The sequence below is a fragment of the Psittacula echo genome (assembly GCF_963264785.1).
Source record: "Psittacula echo genome assembly, chromosome: 1".
In the NCBI taxonomy this organism is placed as follows: domain Eukaryota; kingdom Metazoa; phylum Chordata; class Aves; order Psittaciformes; family Psittacidae; genus Psittacula; species Psittacula echo.
This window is the reverse complement of record NC_137735.1, coordinates 72,899,550-72,925,233: the sequence shown is the minus strand read 5'-3', so window position 1 is coordinate 72,925,233 and position 25,684 is coordinate 72,899,550. Positions and strand designations below refer to the sequence as shown.

Genomic DNA, 25,684 nt, shown 5'->3' with positions numbered 1-25,684 from the left:
CCCTTCTCTTGAATCACTCCTCTTTCCTCACTGCTCAGGAATTAAACTGCACAAAACCCCAGTGAAGAAAGGATCAGGCCTGTAACCTGGTTTCACTTTTGTTATTTGTTCCTAATCTCCCTTCAGTTCCCACACAAGTTTTGAAGTATCGATCACCCCATAGAAAAAGCTTAAAAAGAACAATGGAGTCATGGTTAATGAGTCTTAGTAACTCTGCTCACCTCACTTGAGCCCCTGGGGTAAGAAAGTTAAGTGCTACTGTATGAGCTCAAGTGACTGCTTACAATTTCCTTAATATTTCATCTTTGTATTTTGTCGTTTGCCTTCTTCTGAGCTAATGTTTATTTTTCCAGAGAGCAGTTATTGTGGAAAACTGGTATCAGCCTAGCAGTGTGGGAAGTGAGAGTTCAGCGTGCTCATCGTACTTCAGTACTCCACTCAGGAAGGCAACAGAAAGACAAGACACGGAAGGACAAGAAAGAGCCAGTCTAAGACCTTTATTATCTTTAAGAAGGAAGATGCCTTGCTGCTAGTGCAATGATCGTGTCCCCAGAATTGGGGATTGACTTAACCCCAGTGGCATTTTTGTTTAAACTAAGGAATGGACAGTACTGAGAGGCAATGTGAGTTCTAAGATGCCCTTAAGAAGTAGAAAGAGGTGATGTAGTTGAGGGTGAGCCTCCTGATGTCAGTGAAACGATGTTGATTTTTACTAGCTCCAAATGGACTCAGCCTGTTCATCCCACCTGTGTGGGATGCTAGTCTGAGCAGTTTTGCTTACTGCTTTCTCTTCTTTTTTAGCATCATCCTGACCCCTATTCTCTCTTCATTCCCAGGCCCCATTTCTTTCCATTGTCCCTCCTCGGTGCTTACTGAGTCACTCTTACCAGTGATTTTCTATAGCAGGAATGATTTAGATGCCAGTATTTTTTCCTAATGGAGAGACTACCATATTACTCTGATTTCAGTGTGAGCACCCCTTGGGCACGTCAGCATCTTCTGGTGTTTTCTGGGTATTTGGACACCAAGGTCTCTAGAAACGTGATTCTTTTCTGTCCACTTATCTTATTCACACCGTTAAGCAAGTTTTACTCTAACCACATCAGTAATATCACAGAAAATAATGAGACTTCTGAGCTGAAAATGGACTAGACACCATTCCTCATCCCTGGCAGTGTTCAAGGCCAGGTTGGACCGGGCTTGAAGCAACCTACTCTAGTGGAAGGTGTCGCTTCCCGTGGCAGAGGGGTTGGAACGGGATGAGCTTTAAGGTCCCTTCCAACCCAAACCATTCTGGGATTCTATGACTTGTGTGTTTATAGAACTTTACCACTCAAAACTGTGGAAGAAAAATTACTTTTTACTTCTGCAGTTGTGGAAAGCAAATGGTTCTTTATGATTAATTTAACTGTCTAAGAACATTCTCTGGTCTAATCTTTCTGACTAATCTTTCTTCTTCTGAAGTTTTAATCTTGCTTAAGGAATAAATGTGTGATATTGTGTTAGAAAAGCTACTCTTAGGCTCTAGCTGGGAAGTAATGTGAACTCCCTTTTGTATGAGTTCCTCTCAAATGCAATTGTTTCCCCAGTGTCAGATTCCATGGATTTTAGCTGCTGAATGGGTACAAAATTTGACATGGTCAGAAACGTGTGCTTATGAAAACTTATTATCCTTGAATAGATGGTGCATTCTTGGTGCACTCATGTGCAAATGACACTGAGATAGCTGCCTGGCGTCAACTCTGGTCCTCATTAGCATGCACATGCACAGATCCCAGAAAGGCTGGGATTCCATCCCACCCTCCCCTCAAACACCATTCTGACTGTTCCCATGTTCCACATGGGGAGGAGATGCATGAGGCTGGCACAGAGTGAGCCAGCAACCTGCTTACAATAGCTGTCCTAACTTAACCTTACAGCCGGCTGAGTTGGTTAAACACCATGACTTCTCATCCAGGGCAAGCCCTTGGGAGTTGTGAGGCCCTTGAGGGTGATAACTCACTTGCCAGGAATTACAGCCATCTCAATATTCAACTGAGAACAGAAACACCAAGTCTTGTGGACTTCCAGCTGATGCTGCTGTGAACTGCCAGAGGGTTATGTTGAGCACCAGCACCCAGGTAGCTCCCACTCCTGTAGTGCTCTCCCCCAGGCTGGTGAGTGGGGGTAATGCTCTTCCCAAATCTTCATTTGCGAAGCCAAGCCATCAATCATATTAGGTGCCCAACATGAAGTGCACATCACGGCTAGAGACAAAGCTAAGTGACTGAGGTGTGAGTCATGCAAAACTGAGCAAAGAATGGTGAAACACATGACTCTCAGTTTTCTCACCTTTGGTCTCAGCAGTGGGAGAGCTGTAGGCCTCTCTGGGCTATGGATGTCTGTCACTCTAACACATGCTTACAGCGCCAATGTAAATAGAGCCTACATGGGTGAACATAGAGCAAAGTCAAGAGCTTATACTGGTACAGAACTACTGGACTGGTGCATATATATCAGCTGTAAGAAAAGCTGCTTCATTCTCAAGCTGCTCCACTGATGAGGCCTTCACACTACCAAAACCTCTTTCCCTGTATTAATGCTACTCCTGGATTTAGAGACAAATCTCAGAAGTTATTTGGAGTAGTTGAAATAACAAGGTTTTGGCACCTGGGGCTGGGGGGAAGGTTAAGCACTAATAGTGAGCACACATTGTCTCTTTCTTGCTCAGACTATACAGCACATGGTGATTCCAATCCATTCTTATTGCTCCTATATGCACGAAGAAAAGGAGTAGTAGGCACATTGGTGAATATCATTGCACTCCCCTATAAATGATGTTTTTTGAGGCATCACAATTGCATTAGAAATATGAAATGAACAGGATTAATATCCAGGGTTATTACTGCATCTATTCCTTCATGGAAATTTTACCTCACTACCTAAATTTTGCTAAGAGCTTAGTATATCACTTGTACTCTAAAGAAAAGGTCTTAAAGGAGAATTCTGGTGAGTTTCAGCTCTATTTCACCAGAAGACAAAAGGTCAAAATCAGACACAAAGATAATGAGGAATGTCATTCAAGAGTTGTATGAAATCTAAATTGCTCCACATTCAAGCAGAGCTTTATTTTGAAAGAAGTATTTTGACAGAAGCAGGGCACCATTATTTAGCTATAGTGTGATTCTGAGTGGCAGGAACAAGACTGCTCCCACATGTGGGTTACATGCAGTAAATACTGTTGATCCCAAAGAGGCAGGGAAGAAAGAATAACTTAAAAGGGTTGAAACTTCTAACTTTGACAGTTTTAAAGCAGAATATTTTGGGTTTGGGTTTGGTTATTATTTTCACTTCAAAGTTATGCTACAGGGTCAAACAACACTTCTCTGTTCAACACAAACCCCTATTTTTTTCTATTCCTTTTATTTTGCCACAGTTTTGGTTCAGGGTCCCCAAGAGCTAGTCTCTTGGTACAGGACAAACCAAGAACATTTCATTGTTCTATGTTCTTTAAGCTTTACATGTATTAAAAACTAGCTTTCATGCCATGAACAGTATCCTGCAACTAAATAAAACCTGCAAATCCAGTGAACAACCAAAATGACACTGCCTGCTCCAAATGCATGTCTCCTCCCACACTCCCCCCAACCCAGCAACACACAGATATACAGATGTACAAAAAGATAAAAGGAATTTCAAAGTCCCCAGGCCAACAGAATTCTTCCTGTGGTCTCCTCCTGACCAGGGTCTTTGCGTTTCTAGCATATTTCTTCCTGGCTGTTGTTGATTTTGGCAAGAGCAGTAATACCACTGAGAACTTACAGACCCTCTGTTCTATTCCAAAACTGATATAGCTAACTTAAACAGGCAAAAAAAGCACCCCAAAACCCCACTTTCTTGTCAGCTGGAATTTCCACTAGTGCCTGAGGGACAGAGGAAACCAGAGAGCACATTAAAACCCAGGAGGAAAAATATTTCTGACTATGATTAATGCAACAGTATCTTTGCAGATCTTTTTGTGGATCCTTGGAAGAGCTCAATTTACTACTCTCCAGGCCATATTTTGCTGTGAAAACTTTATCACATAACAGGAGAATTAACCGATTCAGAGTAAAATAAGAAAAGATGTATTACCCTAAAGATTCAGAGAGTGGGGGAGGGGAAGTTAAGAAAGGCACACACGGTTTTCCTTTCATTCCATGTGATTATGCTGTGATAATGCCCTCTTCAGACCTGTCCATCACTTGCAGACTCAGGTCAGAGAAGCTCTCTGACCCGACCAGCTGGGTGACACAAGCCATACAATGACAAATTCAGCTTCAGTTGATCTTGCCAGAAGGTGCCTGGTGAGCAGCTATGAGATAACCACACTTGCCTTTTGTCCATCTTTTTTTTTTTTCTTCCCTGTTTTGGGGGATTTGGGTGTTTTTGAATATAGAGTTTGCAGGAACATATGTGGAATTTGGAAAGGAACAGTCTCTCATGTGCAGAGAGGTTTCTGACTATGGCTTCCTTACCTATCTCCTACATTACCGACTTGTAGAACGTGTATTCTTTCATACCTTGAACTACTTTGTTAGGAAATACTTTAAGCCTTTACTGTGCACAACACACTTGCCTTGCAGATTTTTAGGTATTGCTGAAGATGGCCAATGTAATTGCACAGCTGCAGGGAGCCTCACAACACTGGCACTCAGATTCAATCGCCACAGAGTCATTTGTGCCCTTTATGTCACTTGGGAATGCCACATACACAACGGGAGATAATGCTTTTATTGGAAATGGCGGGATAGTATCACCATTTTCTAATTGCTCTAAAGAAAAGCAGACTCACTTTTGAGTGCTGAAGACTCTGCAACTAAGCAAAGACTTTTTGACTGGGTATTCTGCCTGGTCTACAACTGTTCAGAAAAAGTACAAGGGCAGACTGCAACTCCCTGTGAACTATAAAGAGAGCTTAAAAGTCAGATGACTGGATGCATAGACCAGACTTCTTAACTAGCACCAGTTGTATGTTGTCACCATCAAAATGACATAAGTGTATTACGCAAGCATTGCATGTTTGCATTCACTCATTTCCCACTAATGCATTTATCTCCATTTTCTGTGGTAATGGCTAGTTTTCTCCCACTATCTACAGAACACAAATTTAAGCCGAGAGAAGAGTATGTAACTTGTGCTCAGCGACCCCTCCAAATCCAGTTCTGTATTACGTTTCAGTTCTATATTCCATCAAATATTTCAACTCTGTTCAAAAGCATGGGTTTTTTTTCATCCTGGTACTTTATGGGATTACAATTATACATACGCTCAGTTCACACACACACACACATATATGTATACATATTTAAAAAACCAACTGTCTCAGTGCAGCGCTGCAATCTGCTACCAAGGCATCTCACAACAGCTACCTGCAACCTTTAGCTGCTCTAGAACAAGAAAAATTTAAGATGATAGTGCTGGTGTTCATATGTAACTCATCCCAAACAGAATTTGCCTCATGAGATCACTTTTTTTTCTATTATAATATGCCACCAACTGACCTTCTGTAATATCTCATCACCAAAGCCAGAATATTTCACAAAGCAGGTGCAATCAGACCTTCTCCACCCCAAACTCTGATGGGTCAATGGTTCAGCATTGATTCAGTGGAGGCAGGGCTACAGACTGAACCACTTGGTGTTATTTCTCATCATGTCATTTCTCATCATGTTTCAAAGTCTCCCATCCACAGAGTGACACAGCACAACCTGTTAAGCTAATGAGAACAGACAAGATCAGAGCCCAGGAACAATAAAATATATAGAACAATAGACGCTCACCCTGGCTCTCTTCAGCTCCAACCAGCAGAGGAATCTTTTGTTTTAGCAACTGACGAGATAAACAAGAAGTCACAGAGACAGAGAGTCACTCAAGTGCACTTACTTTTGTTTCTGCTTACTCCTTTCTCCTAATTTCCAGCTTCCATTGATGTGCAAGAGGCTCACTCTCTATCAATCTCTTTAAACACTGATATGAGCCATGGTAAGATCATTACATTGTTAGACAGGGAAACCTCTAAATGCAGTTTGTTATAAACATCTGATGATTGATTAAATAGCAGCTAGTCTTAAGGAAAGCACAGGTTGTCCTGAGACATTTTTCCTGTATACCCCCAGTTTCTTAGAAAAACATTAGACTGACACGTTTCTCAACTCATGAAGTAGTATAGTTTCCCCACAGTCTTGCTGCATTTCAACACTGGCCACATTGAAACAGAGTCTGAAGCACTTCCAGTTCTTGTGTCTGATATTTACGCTTTGCTATCCCAAAGAACTGGACTGCATCTTGAGTCTTAGTCTTCATGTAGGTCATGAACAGAGGTCAGACTCTGGCTGACTCCCTAGCTTTACTGAAAACACTCTAGGAAAACAAAATTATGATGTGCTAGGGAAGAGCATAAAACAGTAAAGTAGAAGGAACTGCTAATATATTGAAAATAGGAAGTTCTCTGGCAAGCAGGACTGGGGAGGTGTATTGCTGTGAGGTGCTTGGGCTCTAGGCCAAACCCAACTGCCATTGACTATAGCAGGAATGGGAAGTGGGCCTTGGTCTGGAGAAAGTGGCTGCTTTGCACTTTTGGGCAAGGATAGGTGGGGATACACCGCTACTCCCCTCCCCGTGTCTGTGGCTGTCTTTCTGGCCTGATAAAAAGGGTAGGTTGCCCTCGATGAAGCTGTGATGAAAACCTAATCTTCTACAACAGCTCAGTGCTAAGAAACATCCATGGCTGCAGGCATGAAAGAAAGCAAGGACCCTTCTAAAGGCATTTTTTTCTACATCAGTCTTTTGTTGTGTCTTTCCCCCTCACCCACTTCCTCCCCTGCTTGGTTATTCCTGCATTAGTTTGCATGGGCTGTTTGCTGAAACAGAACAACAGAGGTCTGCTTGGAAAGCCAGCAGGAACTTCTTAGCTTGAAATCAGAAATGTGCAGAATCCCAAAAGAACCAAAATGTTTGAACTTGCTTTCCCAAAAGTATTGTATCCATTGACTTGCAAGCAGGAGGAACAGTAGTAGTAATTTAACCTAGGGAAGAGTGCCAACAACTTATTTAACTCTGGAGTTTGTGCCAAAAACACCACAATACAACTATTAATACAAGCCTGCAGTACAAGACTAATTCTACTAACCTTTTGCTGTTGCCTCATAGTCAGGTCAGTGGCTACATCCCTTCTCTGCTGACACTATTCAACAAACACTGGCAAGTGCTTTTAAACAAACGTGAAATTGAACAGAGCAGGAGGGAGAGGAGTAGGATCATTGATGAAACGAAGACTCCCCCCAAGACCTCACCCATCTCTATCCAAATGTTTTGCAATTCTTTCTCCATTTCAAGCCTCTCTCTTGAAACTGGAAATGCGTCTTGTTACATATTTGCTCCTGGAAAACAGCCAGCTCTTTTGTCTGAATTCCATCAGCTCATTTCCCATTTTCTATGAGAATACATTTAAGAAATGTGACTCTCTCTCAGTCCACTGGCAAGACTGGTCATCTATCAATGTGTAAAATCATGAAGTCTGACACTAGGGACTAATCCATTTTTCTAAATGAAGTGTTCATTTAAATAATGCACATTTTTACAGAAAAAAAAAAAAAGTAATAACAGATCCAGCAGTACTGCAAGTTTTCAAGAACATTCTGGTGATTATATGCCATTGTAAACAGTTTAAAATCCAACAGTAAATAATGCATAAACTCCAAGCAACATCCTTAGTAAAAGAGGTAGTAAATTCACTGATGCATTTGCACTCACCTTGTTTCAGTCTTCACCCACTGCTGTATTTGTTTCTCTATATTTACATCATGTGACTGTATCACAACTATAAATTTTGAACAGGCAGAAACTGATTTATTTATTTATTACACTCATAAGCAGCATAAAGGGGTTGTAGTTTTCAACTGAGACCTGCTGGCACTTCCACGATAGAAAAGATAAACACTGATTACAAGCTGAACAGAAAACCAAGAAAAATATTCCCATATGACTCATACATGTGACTAGTAAACACTTGTCAGGAAATCAGTAGTTCTCTATAGGTGTTAGGAAATTTTCTGCAACACATAGTGGACTGTGTGCTCTTTCAGTTCTTCTGAAATAAACAGCTTTTTCTACAGCATGTGTCTTCTTCAGGGATCCTGAGACCCTTCTGGCCTTCTTCTGCCCATGAAATAGTTTCCACTTTTTGAAATAGATCTGTCAATTGCTTTGGCAAATATTTCGTAACACTTTATCTCTGCTTTTCTCTGAATTAACATTTGACATTTATCCATGCCTTCAAAAGGAGAAAAGTAATGATACCTCTTGTAAGTAATGACAAATGTGAAGATTTGGCATATAACTTGCCTTCAATAAAAGAGTGAAAAAACTCTGACTGCTACTGAAAATAAAAAGACCACTGATAATACGAACCAGTTCCCCAGAGACTTCAGCATCACAACTTGACTTCATTGTATATGTCAAGTCATACTCAGATAATGGCTCACTATTGACAATGGTTATTAAGAACCAGTCTCTCTTCTATCTCCGTTGACTGGTGCTTAAAACATTTTAACTGCTGATATGGACAAGACAAACTGCTTACACCATCACTGCAGAATGTGTGCCTGTATCCCAGTAGAACATAGAGCTATGACATTTGTCAGCCAAACTCATCATTCATCCGTGCATCAGAAAATCCCCATTCTTGAGTGAGAATAGGGCATGGCTTTCAGGCTAGCAGATTATCTGGAGAGGTCTGTGGGAACATTGTACCTGCCTGAAAAATGGCACCAAGTCAGCACAAGACGTTTCCAGAGGGGAAAGCTAATATATGGGAGGAATGCACATAAATCCTGTTATTTCTTAATGGGATTTGGGAGCTTATTTCTCAGCCTGTGCTTTGAAATGTATCCCACAGCCTATTCTATTAATGAATTTAAGCACAGTGATCTTCTTATCAGCAGGAATCATTCTTCACTGGGGCTCGATTTTTTGTGTGTGTGTGTGATATTTAATGCAAGTGTGAAAAACTAATATTATGCTTGTATACCAGTTAGGATGTTAACAAGCTGTGTCTGGATAAGCTGGTCTTGTCCTTTTCATAATTTCAATTGACCAAGAAACCTGGATCCACTCATTTGTCTGGGGTTTTTTAAGTTCATTGCAAAGTAACAGGAAATAGATTTAGGCAGTGTCTGGCTGAAAATGGGGAGACCAGAACTTTATTTCCAGCTCAGGCATTGTACAAGCCCTCCCTCACTTAAAACAAGCAACATTTAGGAAGATATATTTTTCACTCAGAGTTCTAAATGTGATACACAAACTGTATTTCCACAAGGAAAAGATGCTTCCTGGCATTTAACAGCTCCTGACCTGAGCCTCTTTAAAGAGCTGGGTTCTGGCAAGTTCATCTGCAGTATACAGCCCAGATCTCCCCCAGAAACAAGCATCTAGTAAGTGAGCCAAACCTGAGGGTTATAAGTGGACCTACAAAAAAAAAGCAGGAACCCTTTGGGAGAGATACAAACACAGGTATGGAAGCCTATATGATTTAAGGAATATAAGGAAAAGGAGGAACATATTTACTGCACTGGAAATCCACACTTCCTAAATTATATCTGACATACAGCAATGACCTGATCCAGCCAAGGGAAGTTTTTATGGAACCTCCAAACATCTAGAAACCCTTGCTCCATCACTGGTGAGGCACAGTCAGGGCTACTCAAAGGTCTGATTTCCACATCTCACGTGTACGAAGCAGGCTTGATCCTGTTCAGCACACACTCTGGCAGGCATTCATCATGCAGACCATGCTCTCGACTTCACAGATAGAAATCCAGATGTGAGATTGACGTGGCTGGGTGCTAGGTACCTAGAGGATGCCAAATCTCCTGCAGCTAGTCCTGATGCTGAATTGTATTTTTCTATTATTAACTGGATGTTCCCCTTTCCAAGTGTAAGGGCAGGTTTGTGACAGGAAAAGAAAGCCTCTCCTAAGCAGGAGCAGAAACACAGCCTGCAGATGCCAGAATGATGGCAAAAGGCCCATCAGTTTCTGTTGTTCAAGCCCAAAGGCAAAGTCTACTGTCTTTGGGAGAGATTTGCCTCCTGGGCTGAGGGATACTGACAGATTCAGGATTTTCCGACACTGGTCTTGGGTGCTCTCTGCTGCCACCAGATGGCTTTGAAATACAAGAGTAAGTGCACGCGATCTTGTGGTTTCAGGCGATTTTCAAAGGCCTCTAGATATTTTTTCTTTGAGCACTCATGTTTGTTGGCATGCAAATTACAGTTCATCTCATTTTCACTTTCAAAGATCCCTCCCAAAGTCTGAGTGGTTCACACCACACATGCTTGATTCATGCTTCACAGTTTTGAGCTTCATCTAAAGATCCTGAAGGCAAACACTGATGAAATTTGAGATGAGATTAGCTCAGCTTCAGCTCTACTATTGATGACGGTGTTTCCTCCTATGCCTTGGGCTTCCAAGAAGCGTGGGAAAGATTGAATGTAGTACAGTCTTTCACAAGCAATCATGTATTCTGCACAAATACTGATTTAAAAAGTGCATTCCCTGGTTCTCGTTCTAGGTTCAGTGTAAATCTCAACTGGTTATATCTGCTACAGCCAAGCAAACAAGAATACATGGCATTTTTCTCTCTAATCTCCTTCATGTAAGCTAAAGCTAGAGCAGAATTTACCAAGGTTCCATTTATGGACTCTAAGGATTACATGTTGTGCTTAATGACACAAGATTCCTCTCAGTTCAAAAACCTCAGAAGAAAATACTCCTGCTACATCCTTTTGTGACTTTGTAGGACATTACACTGCATATGGTCCTCTGTAATTCATGCAGTTGCAATGCAGTGGTAGAGACCTGATCTTTTAGACCAGCTATGTCAGTGGGTTTGGACCTAAACTTTGCAGCCTAGATTGATCTCTCAGGTAAGGAGGTAACTCTGAAGCATGACTGGTCAGCTGGAGTCAGACACCTGTCAGTCATCATCACCACAGCTTGTCAGCACAGAGATATAACTTTTTTCAAGGATCATTTCCTTCCACATGCATGTTCATTAAAGACACATCACTGAGTTGTCTGTGCACCTTGGGATCCATCTCTGCTGATCTTTGTTAATAAGGACAAGCAAGGTATTCCCAGTAGATGGGCTCATCGTGATGCATAGCAGACAAACTGGCACTACCCCATTGGACAGCCCGTCTGCAGTTTGAAAAGCTGCTACTGACTTTGCTGGTGCAGCAGCAATGCCCAGCAAGCCGCTGCTCACGTCAGTCAGTCAGTTTGTCTGCAATTGCTAATTCAGTGCTGTGGAACTGAACAGAAGTCTTTTTGTGCTAGAGAACTGTCGGCAGCCTAATGGAGGGGCTGACAATAGAAGCCTTTTCATCAAGCAATTCCCTAGCTTTAAGAAAAGGTAGACGAGCCTGTCCCTTGTGCTGGCATCAGCAGTCTTTAGTGAGGCCCTAATCTGAGTCCTGAGAAACAAGGAAGAGTGGTGAGAAATTGCCCCTCTGCTTTCCAAAACAATTACAGCTGTTCCTTTCTGCATCTCTAAAAGCAAAGGTCTGCAGATTTTATTGCTTTCTCGGAACAGGCATCTGCCTTCTGTGTTGCCACAATCCAGCAACAAGAGTCAGTTGCGCAGGCAGATGCACCCCTTAGCTCATCAGCAGACAGAGCATACCTTTTCTCAAGTGCCAAACCTAAAAGAAGTACTGGGGAGCAGGAAGAGGGGAATCAGGAAGAAACGCTTTCTGCTGACCAGATTGGTTTGGTTCTCAATCTTTTTACTACAACCCAGATAGGATGCCTGTTAGTGAAGGTCTGTACTTCTTTTTATTCACAGGTGCACCTTTTCACCTGCCTATGGACTGAGACCAAGAACAAAAAATTACGTTGTGGTATAGTCCTAGGTGAATAACTGTCCTCTTACTGTTCACTTACTGCTTTCCCCAATGAATACAAGTGAAGGAAGAACAAATTTGCCAACCTTCCATGCTCTGTAAGCTGATGTAGTTAAATAGTAAGAGATCAGCACTCAGGTGATTCTTATGTACCATTCCTGTTCTGTTCTTACACAAGAAAAAACACATTTACACGTATTATGCCATATTATACACAACATCCATATCTATGTCCTTAAATGAACAACCAGTGCTCTGAAAGAAGGCATGAGTGTAAAATGGCTTTGAAATGGAAACCTTCATCAGCCCATTCACAGAATACTGGAAGATAAATAGTGAAAAGGGATAGTTTTGTAAACACTAACAACATAGAGGCCCCAAGTTATTCTTCAGCAGTGAGGAGAGAAATAAAGTCCATATCTAACTGAACAAGAACAAGTGTGGAAACTTGCAAAGCAAAAGTAATTTAAAAAAAATAATAATCACAGAACAAGTCATCCTGTCTCTGGCTCAGTTTCATGTCCCTAGGCCCAGGCCAATAAGTCTATAGTGACTCTGCCAACTTCAGACAAGCCCCTAATGTGAGCACTGGTTGTCTTTGTGTTTGCAGACCTACAAAAAGGTTAACAGTTTCTAAATTACCATTTGTCACACAGAGGGATATGGGGAATGGATGCAAAGCAACTTTGCCTGTCAGTGCAAAAGATAATGTAATTGTGTTTATGGGGATCCTGGGCATTTGAGTGAGGAAAGCAGTGGGCTGCTGGTACTAACCTAACAGGAAAACACTGACTCCAAGTGCTTTGATGAGAGGCACAGACAGAGATAAGTGCCTCAGAATGGCCTTTTGGGGCTTGTTTTGTCAACAGTGGTGGAACAATTCTCATTAAATGTCACTAACTGCTCTATGAGCTCACTCAAGTGGGATGAGCAAGGCATCATAACCAAAAATATTAGAGAAGTAGCAGAGGCACAGGAGCCTCGTGGAAGACAGCCTGATCCAGCTCCAGTAAGCACCTGTTGCTGAGGGCTATTCATTTCATCAGAAGCTGTATCAGGCTCCCAAGAAGGTTTAAACACCTTACAAGAATTCGGGATTATTTCTGAGGCTCTGTCTCAAGCTATTCCTATTATTCTTAAACTTCTATTGCCTCCTACATCTGTGCTGACAGGTAAACCTCAGAGTCTGTGCCGCGCTTCTGGCATGAGGTGCCTGTAAATGACCTACCCTTTTGAGTCAAGGGAACCGATGAACTACAGAACAGCATGGGAAAAGTGTTCCCACATAGCCACTACCCAAGAAAGAACGCTTTAGATGCTTTGATTCCAAGGCAAGAGAAATAACTCTTTTGTTTGTATCATCATCATGGAGCTCAAAAAAAAAGGGCATTTCAGAGGCCTACAACAGCTAAAACTATTGCAAAGGTTTGTGTGTAGCAATGAGAAAGAGACTCCAGAAATAGATTGCCTGGCTACAAAAAGGTTGAGACTGATCAACATTCATTATCCCAAATTAAAAATTCCTGAAGGAAACTGAGAGGGAATGAACACTTCTGTTACCAGTTTGTCCTTCCTGCCTAGAACGTTCAGGGCTCTCATTTTGCAAATTTGATCTTACAGCTCAGGAGGAGGCAAAAAAATTGACATGGAAATGGAAATCTGGGTTTCCTTCTGGGATTATCACCTTCAATCCCTTTTGCATTTCTCATGTGATTTCCAGTTCCAAGTAAAGAAACATTTCCACTGTGAGGCAATCTCCCCAAATCTTGGCCAAAGTTACATGGTTCTGAAGACTAAACAGGTAAAATAAAAAAGCAGAAGTTGAACTATATGAACCAAGATCTGAAAACAGAGAAGTGGAGGTCACTACAGGTATGACCTCTACTGTTTCTGAAGTATCAGTGACACATTTATGATACAAAGTTACCTTTTAAACACTAATGAACAGAGAAGAAATGTTTAAAAAAAGTGAAAGAAATTGAAAATTTGAGAACCTTCTGGCCCAAGGAGTATTTGATAACTATGAGTGGCACATTTTCTGCAGATATAGGCTGCATTCTTTGAGGTCTATGAACTTGCAAAATTCTCTCAGCAGGAAAAAATTAGCATAACATGCTTGTTCTTAGAGAAGTGCTTTACTATTGCAACCAGCCTCTTTTCCTTCTTCAAATCTGCAAGACATTTATGTATTTGAAAACATAGGGAGAAACTGTGAACAGTTCCAAGTAAAGAATTTGACTGACAGCTACTCTCTAAGCTCTTATAAATGAGAAATTCTTCCCCAGAAAGAATGTTAAGACTATAGCTCCCTTCCAGACTCCTATCTACCCTCTTCATTGACAACGTCTTATACCAGAGGATCCATACAAAAGGGAAAAAAAAAACCATTTTATTAATTTGCAGCCCATGACTTATCTTTTTTGACACTGTCCCATTGCTAACCATAGACATTCTGGTGCTAATTTAGGTTTTTGGATGTTCCCTTGAGGTGAAGCCCATCTTTTCACTCCTTTCCTTCTGGTACAACAAAAATTAATGTTGGGTAGATTCCACAACACTTATTTCTGAAGCTCCCTCACAAGCTGAGGTGGCAGACCAGGAGTATCATGCACAGTCCTAAGTGCTGTGTCCCAGCAGGCAGCTCCAGAAGACAAAGGGAACGTCCTTATGTCCCCAAGGTGGCTGAGTGCTGCTCTAGGATGGTCAACACCCTGAGTTTCCATTTTGCTGACACACTACTTGCATTTCCAAATTTCTTTTCTTTGAAAATCACTATGTTCTTTTAAATGTCCTATACTGACAGAATCATAACACAAAGTAGTAATCCTACAGTCTTCATGTGATGAGTTACATATAGTCCAGAAATGAGATAGAAACAAATTGACTGGAGGAAATTGTCAAAGTAGCTTCCTACAGGGAGAGGGGGAAAGGTGAGTTGGATGTAATAAATTTGATTATGGTCTGCCCCCATCTCCAGCAAAATACATTATGAAGAGACCTGTGCTGAGGACTTTGAATTAGCTGTTATGAAACTGGTTTGTCTTTCCACAGGTTAAAAAAGAACAGCATTAGCACAAAAAGGTCATCTGCTTTAACTACCTAAATTCATGTTAGCTTCAAAGCCAACATTTCTGACAAGTTGCTTTGATGTTCAGATCATTGAGGCTGATTCAGCAAAGCATTTACTAGTTTAACTGTAAATTTGCCTATCTGTGCACTCAGCTTCACACACACACACCAAGAAACCACCTGTCTTGTTGCACGGAAGCACAGTAATACATCTATACAGCAAATGTTCTTACTTCAAAGGTGATACTAATACTACGCAATTCATATCCCTAAACCAGCACCTTCTATGAGCTGAGAATATAGGTCTCTTTTTTTGCAACTTGCACTCCCACCTGTTGCTCCCATTGCTTCAGGGCAATTTCTTGGCATATTATTGGTGGAAAAATCTGTCAGAGCTTCAAGAACAAGTTTTCATACACCCAAGCCCTTTGTAAATTCACTCATTTTGGGTTTTAACTTTCATCACAGCCTTTGGTCTGAAGCCGAGACAGGCCAACGCTTGTGGATCTCAAATGAGTATCACAGTTCCTGATGGCTAGACAGAACTACTGCATTCACACAGATTTACTATTTGTCTAGTATTCTATACCAATGCATCAATGTTACTTTGATTGTTTTAAGTCATATTTCAGCTTCAATATTTGCTGAAATCTACATTTTTATTTACACTAGGGCTATTTAACACCACTCTGTCAATACAAACAGAAAGTTAAGTGAACATAATGTATTTGCCAAAACGGAATAGGGAGCTGAAACAGAAACAGCAATCTTACACTAATTATGAATAGTCAGAAATTAAAACCTGATATCCACATTTTCTGATATTTATAGGTAATATGATTTAGTACTCTTGTTGGTTCATTCTTAGTGTGTACCTTGTCGTGGGTTCAGCAGTAGCAGTCATGTTTCTCCTTCTTAGTAGCTGGTGCAGTGCTGTGTTTTTGACTTTCAGCCTGGGAACAGCGCTGATAACACCGATGTTTTTAGTTGTTGCTCAGTAATGTTTGCTCTGACCAAGCACCTTCTGAGTCTCATGCTCTGCCAGGGAGGAGGGGAAGCTGGGAGGAAGCAGAGAGAGGACACCTGACCCAAATGAGCCAAAGAGGTATTCCATACCACAGCACGTCATGCCCAGTATATAAACTGGGGGCAGTTACCTGGAAGGGCTAGATCACTGCACGGGTCAGGCTGGGTATCGGTTGGTGAGTGGTGAGTGGTTGTATTCTCTTCCCTTGTTATTTCCCTTACCATTATTATTATTGGTGGTAGCAGTAGTGGTTTTATGTTATACCTTAGTTACTGAACTGTTCTTATCTCAACCCATGGGAGTTACATTCTTTCGATTCTCCTCCCCATCCCTCTGGGAGCAGGGGGAGGAAGAGGGGGGAGTGAGCAAGCAGCTGTATGATTCTGGGTTGCCGGCTGGGTTTAAACCACGTCAACCTGCATGAGTAGTGTGATCTTTAGCGGTCCCTTCCAACCTAAACCTTTCTATGAACGTGTAAGTCCTCTTGTGTGAGTACAGAATTCAACCCGTAACATGATTCAATTTATCATTTCTTCAGTTTCTCAATACGTTGCAGTATAACTAGAAGAATACTAAATTAGCTAAATGACTAATACGCAAATAATTCTGAAGAGTACATAGCGCATTCACACACAAGAGGAATTTCTCAGCTGAAACTGGAAACTGGGAAACAGCCATAGGTACTGCATGAATTCCTGAAAGCACAGCTTTCACATGCTCCAGCTCTGTATCAGCGATGCATGAGGAAAACAACAAAATGCTAACAGTGATAGCACAAACCAAGCAGAAGCTACAAGTGAAGAAAACACCAACCCAACCAAAAAACGTCATCACATTTTTGCAGTGCTGTTTCACAGAAAGCAGGCACAAGTCACACAGCTCCCAGTGGCACTATGCACACTCCAGGCGTGTTTGATATTAAGGGGCCTGGTTGTTGTGGCAACCAAATCCCATAGATGAATTACTGCTCAGCAGCTAGAGCCATCTCTCTCCCTTTCTGCCTCCCTGCCTCCAGTTAAAGTTTTTAAAAAAGGGGTGGCACTTTTTACATCATGGAAGAATGTCATAGCAAAAAGAAACCTTTTCCTTACAAACGCAGAACACTACCAAAAGGAGTGAACAACCCGGCTGAAGTGTTAGTCCCTCAAGTTTACAAAGTGCAAACACACAACACCATTTAAGTGAGGCTACTTTTTCTTTATGTGGCTATGCCAAATACTTCCAAGGAGGTCAAGCAAGACTGAAGATAATGCGAAATTTCTGAAATCCCTTTCTAATGACAGAACTTTTATGGAAGTTCCCCCCATTCTTCCTTTCCACATGTAGATGCACTAACTACAAATGAATTATTTCAGGTGAGCTATTCAAGTGACTTACAGTCTTCATGTGAATGTGTTCGCACAGTGAATTGCAGGCTTTGAATGACATTGATTCTCATTGACTGATTATCACCGCATTCTGTTAGCTGCCATTGGCTCTGACCCTTTAATTCCTCACATACATCCTAGTGTACAGGACAGAGGAAGATGAGACATAATCACATACATGCACCTAGCAGTTTGCTATATAAATGCATGCTGCACAAGCAGAATGCACAGAAGGGAAAAATGGTTAAAAGCCACTACGAGTAAGAATTACCTAAATTGTATTTTCAAAACAGTTTATGGGGCATAGGTCAAACATATGTTAGATATTCATCAATTCAATTTGATACTTTTGAAAATATGTTGCCTTAAGTATCTGCATCTCAAGGTAACTGGGTACTTTTAATAGCTCAGTTCTGATGAGAATGAAGAACTTCTCCCATCTTTTTTCCCACAAAATATCCTTTCAAGCTATGCTACTAGTTGCCTGTTGACAATACTCAACCATGAAAAACTGACATAATGAAAATATTGGAGGCATAGTTATTTAATAAGTAGAGAGTACGTAGGGTGAGAAAACCACTAGCATAATATAATACATAAACATACCAAATAGGTACAAGTATCTATTATTCTGTTTGCACACACACACACACTTCTAATAAGCCAACATCACATCCTGTAACTTAAAGCACTTAGGTTCTCTCTTCAGACGAGGCGGTGATGGATTACTGAACATGCTCAGATATGTTATGACTTCCTGACACACCATCACCTCATAAGAGTCGCCTACTCACTCTCATTTACAGTAGTGAAATAAATAGAACCAATTTCTAGAAGCCAAGATACTTCCTGTGGGACAAAAGTTTGATAGTTAAACAACGATAAGAGCTCTTGAGTTTCTCAAACACGTAGCTCCTGAACAAACCTACTAACTTGAATAGGTGCTCAACAGTTTTCAAAACCAAGCCAAACACAGTGTAAAATATAACATTTCAGTGTTATTTTATAGGTCTTGCCCTTTAAATGGGCACCACTTCTAACTTGCTTGCATTTTCATTTAAAATAAGAAAAATATACCTTTGAGATGATTAAGGGCTCCCCATGCTCCAGTCCGCCTTTCAGTGTGAATCCCCATGGAGCGCCTCCTAGGAGCAGTGCCTCCAGGTAGATATATCTTCCTTTATGGGTAATGCTGCACTCTGAAGATGATATGCTGGTGTTAATATTGTCTAACATCCTCATCTGTTGTATCACGTACTCAGTCAAATACAAAACCCACTCAGGCAATCACAAAACAACAAAGTTGCTGTCCTCGGAAGCCCACAAGCCCTCTTCATCCCTGAAGAGGTGAAACAAAAAGAGTCTGAGACAGAAAATTTTTCTTCAGAGCTGGAGTCCAAGGTGATGAGTTGAAAACATTTCCCATCAACATTTCAGAATGCTGTTTCTCCTTCAGAATTGTGATGTTTTACTGGTGTTTCAGCACTGTGCTTTCCCCGTTTCTAGGTATCCTGGCCATGATAAAGACTTTCTGTTTTCAGTGTATCAAACTTGTGCTTTTAAAGATGCAGGCAAGAAAATAATTTAGAAAAAGTTTACAGATTTAAAAGCCCCTGGCCAGCAAATTGCCAAAATCCAAACGAATGCTTCAGTTGTGATTGATTATCAGTCCTTTCTTCCTTTCTGCATGCGATTTACCATTACAATGGCCTTTTTGCCTCAGCCCAGTGCACTGAAAGAATGGAAGTGTCTTCTACCTCTTCTCTCAGTTACTCTGTCTGCTCACTCCACAATTTTCTGACTTGTCAAAAAAAAAAAAAAAAAAAAAAAGGCTGGGGGAGGAGGCGAGAAAAAGTCCATTCCTAAAACTTTTAAGAGGGGGTTAAAATGTGAAATAACTCCATATTTATTGGATTAAAAAGTGCAAAAAAGTCTGTCGGGAAAACTGGAGAAGCAGGTGAAATTAATCCTTTGGGAAAACAGTTAAGACGATGTCTGAACTCTTTTTATGTTCCGCGCTCCCCCGATGATCTGCCAAAGCTGCAGCAGCTACTGCTGCTCTGAGGGAGGCTGAGGAAGTGAGAGAGAGAGGGGGAGAGAGATGGATTAAGGCAAGCAAGGCAGTGCTGCCCAATTGTGCACATCAAGCATGCAATTATAAAATGCAGTGTGCAAAAGCTGAGGCTCACCCTTTTATTATGCCCCGGAAACCATCATCTATTGTACTTGCCAAGGAATTCTAACAATCCAAACTGACAGTTGCTGACTACAATGGACCTGTTCCAAATCATCACAGTGGAGCACTGCTGATAATTTTGCTCTCATTAAAGTGCTTTTCCTCTGCACGGAGCCTATCAGCTTCCCTAGATATATTTCTTTCCCTCATTTAAATTGTCATAAAAGGTTGGTGCTTTCTCAGTGTATGGAATAAGAAATAACACTAAGAATTTCAGATACTTTTATTAATCTGGGCAGTTACCAATGACTACTGTAGAATTTATCAATGTAGGTGCATCTGCTCTCGCACATATACATTTACACTTAGGGATCTGACTCATCCCTTAAACAGGTGTTGACATCAGCGAAGGTGTTAAAAATATTTTCTGTTTTCTATCAGCCCTTGAAAAGCACGATAGAAGCGGCAGCCCTTTTCTGCTGGCAGAGCTAAGTAGACAAATAGTAGTGCATGTGCCTTCAAGGTGACTCTAACTTTTGATCTTAGTGCCTAGGATGTGAATCATTTCTCCTTCGAGCTTTGGAAGTTGTGAAGAGGGAGAAAAGCTGTGGGGCTGTGATTCCAAACCAGAAATCTTTGCATTTTTTTCATGCCCTGTATGCTGCCCCATTCTCATCCCTTTTAAGATGTTACAGTTTCTCCAGAGTCTTCTACTTGCTCCATGCATCCCAGCTCTCGTTCCTAATAGCCATGGGAAGGAATTCAGAAGAGAGGGCCCCTCCCTTTATTTTTCATAGTAGATGATCCTCAATCCTTGTTTATATTGGGCTTTGTCCCCCCTGCTTCCTTCCCACAGGCTGAGTTTTCATTAGCTTCACATCCTCAGGTCAGGCTCACCCATTCCTTTTATCCAGAACTCACAGTTTTTCCTGATTCAAATTAGATTTCTGTAGTTTTACTCTCCTAGTGTTTCACTGTAAAAATGCTCATTCCAAGTCACCACAAAGAGCAATTAATTTCTGTCCCTCCACAAACCTTCTAGAGCCAGGCTAAGGTTCTGGGAGCTGTCTCTTGGAGCCATACATCCTCCTATCCATAGCCATCAAGACTACTGGAGGCTGTATAAGAACATGCCAGCCTGTTAACAAGCCAAGGTATTTCTTTGGATTCTATCAATTTACAGTACAAAACGTTGGTCACTGCACCTGTCTGCAGACCCCAGAATTTCAGCACAAGCTCTATTTTTCCCAGTGCCTACAGTGGCTGACGGTCAAAAGTTACCAACATGATTTCTGAGGTACAGTTTTTCTTCTCCTCGAGAGCTGCAATTCATTTAAGGTGCTGAATGCAAAACCATTTTATCCAATAATTCTATCAAATTTTTTACACTTTCCTGCACACAATTTTATCCCCCTACTACCTCCAGTTTTACTAGTCCTTTACACTTAATCCAGCTCTAAAAAGGTCACATACAGGTGATTGCATGTATCAGAGACCCATAATCAGCTAAGGAAAAATCAGTCACCCCAAAAGGGCTGTCAGATACTGTGCTGGCTTCTCAGCAGGCTCTTAGTTCACATAGGAGCTAAAAATCAGTCAGGTACTCATAGAATCTAGTTCCTATCTGTGTCACCCATATACTTCTCATGAAGAAACGGGGCCATCCCTCTTGGTGATGCCCCAAGAAACACATGGATTTTTTGAACACTAGAGATAGCAGTAATGATGAAGGAAGTGGAATTTTATCAACACGGAGATGAGCATTGCTGTGCTTTAGCTGAGAACTCATTTTTCTGAGAAATAGATTTCAGTGCTGAATACAAGTAAATCAATATTCACCATTCACCTACATGCAACATTTTAAAATATGAAGTACAAAGTTTTTTTCCTCATCTTGCCTCTGGCAAGAACCTCAAATAGCACAAATAGCTTACCACTGTTTGCTACAAGAAAGAAATTATCCTATGAGGAGTTCCCCTCAGGACAGAGCTGAGATACTGTTGCAGTGAAATGGAAAAGACCAGAAAGTTCAGAAAAGTGCTGTCCATGCAGAACAATATAATTGAATTAAAATTTTGCATGGTTCCAGTGTAAGAGAAAATAAATTTGAAATAGACTCGTCATAACCCTTCTCCTCAACTGTCAAGTACTGCACTGCTAAAACAGAAGGAATTCCCATTGATTTCACTTTTCAGTGTTCATGATCAAACCCTACATTTATCATTAACAAAGGCACTGCCTCCTTCCTGGTGCCTGCTCTGGCTTTTCCTCAATTCCTTCAAGTATTCCAAGTTTCTTTCCAAATTAAGTTCATCAGAGCAATGCTGCCCCCTATCTGCTGGCACTAAAAGTTGTCACAATTTCTAGTTTACTTGTTGATTTAAATGCAAACATTTAACAGTTTAGTTAGCAGCCATTTACTATGGTTTTCCCTTTCAGAAAGGAAGCAGAATCTTATTCAGAGTGGTGTTATTGATCTTACCTGCGTCCCTGAGCTGGCACATCATTAGGTCACATTAAAGGTAAACCTAGAAATCGAACAAAGGAAATTCAGCTCCTAAAATTTGTATGCTTTTGTTACTGCCTTTTTGGCTGGGGCAATTAAAAATTATGCTTAGTTCAAATGTACCTGCTGTTTAATTATATCCCATACATTCAGAGGAAGCAAATTTATCTCAACTTATCTCTAAAGAGAAGTTCTACAAAATAAAGCAGCCCTCATCTGTACTGAAGGGACTTCTGAGGAGGATTAACATGCTAAAATAGCTCAGAGTTGGACATCAGAAGAGCAGAAGTATAACTGATGACCCAATGTATCATATTTGGCAGAAAACTGTCATTACGAGCAGGCTGACAAAAAGTTCAAGATGAAGGGAGGGACACCGATCGTCTTGCATTCGCTCCTGCTTTTGGAGTGTTCTCTATTTCTAGTTGTGCACAAACTCCTGCTGAGCGAGGAAAAGGCTTGCAACAGCCTTGTCTGAGAGAATTTATATTTAGTCTTCTCAAGGTGGACAAAAGGGGATAGAAATGTGGGTCTTTGTACCTTTCAAGATACAGAGGGAATGGGTGACTTACTTTTGCTCATACATGAAGCATGAAAAGGCTGAAAAATGAAAGCAGTGCTTCTTCCTAGCTCACTGGTTTTATCACAGAACCACTTCTTTTTTTTTCTTCCAGAAAGGGCTCTGTATAAGCTGAAGAGCTTCAGGAATTTTAAATAAGTCAGCCTTCAAGCTCCAGTGGCCCCAGATTCTTCGTCTCCCCTGAAACCTGAAGCCATTCACCTAAATCTGCAGTAGGATGGAACAAAACATGAATGCCAAAAGACCTAATGCCCCTGAATCAGCCCAGGATCCCTTAAGAAGAGAATAATTTCTTCTTGGGATAACAATTCTCCTGAAGATTTATTATGTAAAAAATCAGAAGCAGATAAATAGAAAATATGGCTTTTCTATCTTACCTCCAATCCGCTTGAGCTGACTGTAATATATCCATCCAATCAATTCCGTAAAATCTTAGAATCATAAAATGTTTCAGTTTGGAACGGACATTAAAGATAATCTAGATCAAACCCCCCTGCCATGGGCAGGGAATGTCAGTCTTGCATCTTAGAGAAGAAATTAGAGTAAGGAACACACTTTATGACTTCATATAGTCCCAAAGGGATTGCTATCAGTTACCAGTGTTCAAAATTTGTTGCTAGAGAAAAACATTCCTAGGGTTAAAAAGAGAAGCTCTGTTCAGATTCCAAGTTGGATTTGAGTTTGTCTTCATTCCAGGCCACAGAATAAGCCTGCTTTTCTGGATAGGCCTGAGGTGACATATGAAAAATAAGACAGAAAGGAAAAGACAAGAGATCTGAGAGTGAAAGAAAAGAACAACGATGAGAAACAGAAGTAAGCTGCAAAATCCATGAATCTGCATCCCTTTTGTGCTGGAAAAGGCCCTTGTCTTTAAAGGCTGAAAATAAAGAATTTTCTTTGGGGAACATAAGAAAGTCTCTCCATATAGTATTGCCTCTGGCACAAAATAGCCCTGTGTTCCTCAGTTATTCAAAGCAAACTGAAAAGCAACAGGTCAATGTGAGGAATAGCTCCTTTCCTCCAAGGAGAGTACAAGTGCTGTCACAACTCAAAGAGGTGAATTCAGGGCATCTGAATTGCGGAATTGCAGATTTTCTCTCTGAGTATGAATTTTCATCTACCTGATGTAATACAAAGATAATCGCCCTACTGAACCAAGAGTTTGAATCAGAAACCAGGAATCAAAAAAGAGACAACACTGTACAACACTGAAACCTTGCAACATATAGGTTGTTGTTGTTACACAAGCGTTATACCTGTAACAACATTGAGGACACTTCAGCAATAACAATCCCTGATTTTCAATATATTACTGTAAGCCTTTCCAGAGAAACAGGCCATTTTGCACTCTGAATGGACTAAATAAGATGCACAAAAGCAGGGACATCAAAGTCCTCATTCTAACATTAAATTAATAAAAGATTCCATGATCACATGGAATTATCCAGTATTCTATATTAATATCCAATATTCTAAGGGCTTTCCTTTGTTGAGACTCAGTTACACACTTCAGAAAAAGAAACCAGCACAAAATGCTCAGGGCAGCCATCACCTCATTTAATTGAGCAGCTGTGTAGTAGTTGTCTTTACCCTAGCAGGCTGGGTACACAATTGGTCACGGTTTGAATGCACTTATCTGCTTAGATCAGAGGTTTCTGTGCCAAGCTATTTCTTGCAATTTTTACTTGCAAAATGGACTACAGCTAAAGTCACCTGAGGCACCATAGCCAGATGCTCCTATTTAAGGCCAAACACTGCAGCAAGCTCTGATGATGTGTTTGAACTCATCCTGTAAAGAGAGGGGTAAGTTCTGTATATCTTTATGTTTAACATGTGGCATATGAAGAAACATGGAAGGGTCAACAGATTAATTTTTTTGGGGGGATCCCCAAAATAAGATGATTATTTAACAGTTAAAGCCATTATTAATGCCTTTAACCAAATCTGAAATAGCAGGTGGGCATGACGAAAGCATTTTTGATGTAGGGCCTCTACTGTCATAAATTACTCCATTACCTTCCTCTCAAGCTATATCCCCCCTGCACACTTCATAGTCCTCTCTGTGGAAGAAATGGATTATTTTAAACACAAGACACTTGTATTTGTATCTTGCTGGTAAGCTTACGGTGATACTTAGATGTTTGTTCTCACAGATATCCCTAAAATAGAAAAAAAGTTATTTGGGAATTACATCCTGAAAGAGTTACTCTGTCCCCAGGTTATAACTGCTGTTTCAGGAGGGGCAGGGAGAGCTGCAAAAAGGCTGGAATGCTCAAGAGACCTGGACTCCCATGAAACACTAGACAACAAAAGGCACTTGCTGCTAGGAGAGGTAACGTTTCCCAGAAATCCCGCCACCAGGGCCTTGATGGGGAAAAGCTATCGAATTTCCCACTGAAGCAGGCCTTTGAATGTCACTTTGCAGAGAAATCAGACACTGGGAGCAGCGTTTATTGGCTCCCCCTCATGCACATGATCAGCTACAGAGGGAGGAGTTTGTTTCTACGGCTACCGAGTCGGGCGAAGGGGTTAGAGGCAGGTGGCTCCCTTGGAGCTTTTGGGTTTGGGAGCCAGATGTGCAGTCTGCAGCACGGCAAAAGCAGGAGTGAATGCGAGATGATAAGTGCCCCCCTCCCTCCCAGCCCCACGGCAAGAAGCAAGTCTCAGTGAATCATCCAAAAAACAGGAGAAACAAACCTCACCTGTGTCTGTCAGAGGTAGGTGCAGGCTGCCTCCCAGATGAGTTTGCATGCTTTGTTAACACCCATGGCTGTTGCAGCGCTGAAATCTGGCTTCAGGATATTGTATAGCATATTTACCTATAAACCCCTTTGCCTCTTTTCTGTGGGGGTAGAAATAAGATATATATTTTCAGTGCTGCCTCTTTTTGTGGGGTTGCAATAAGACTTTGTTCCTCAAGCTGTTTGCCACCCTCTGCATGTGTTTTTTGCTGCTGATGCACTGAAAACTGGGGTGCAGTTCAGTGAGGAGAGTGGAGACCAAAGGTCTGTTTTCATCTGGTTAATTCTTAGTTTTC

At 41.1% G+C, this 25,684-nt stretch overlaps 1 protein-coding gene across 1 annotated transcript in view; it reads right to left on the bottom strand.

Moving 5' to 3' along the window:
- SHROOM3 (shroom family member 3) overlaps positions 1–18,627 on the bottom strand; it is a gene marked incomplete at both ends in the record, with an annotated part of 140,274 nt that extends 121,647 nt beyond the window's left edge. The window contains one exon of the mRNA XM_080638933.1: positions 18,463–18,627. Within this exon, the coding sequence (XP_080495059.1) occupies positions 18,463–18,627 (165 nt within the window). The remainder of the gene's footprint in view (positions 1–18,462) is intronic.
- Positions 18,628–25,684: the final 7,057 nt, after the last annotated feature.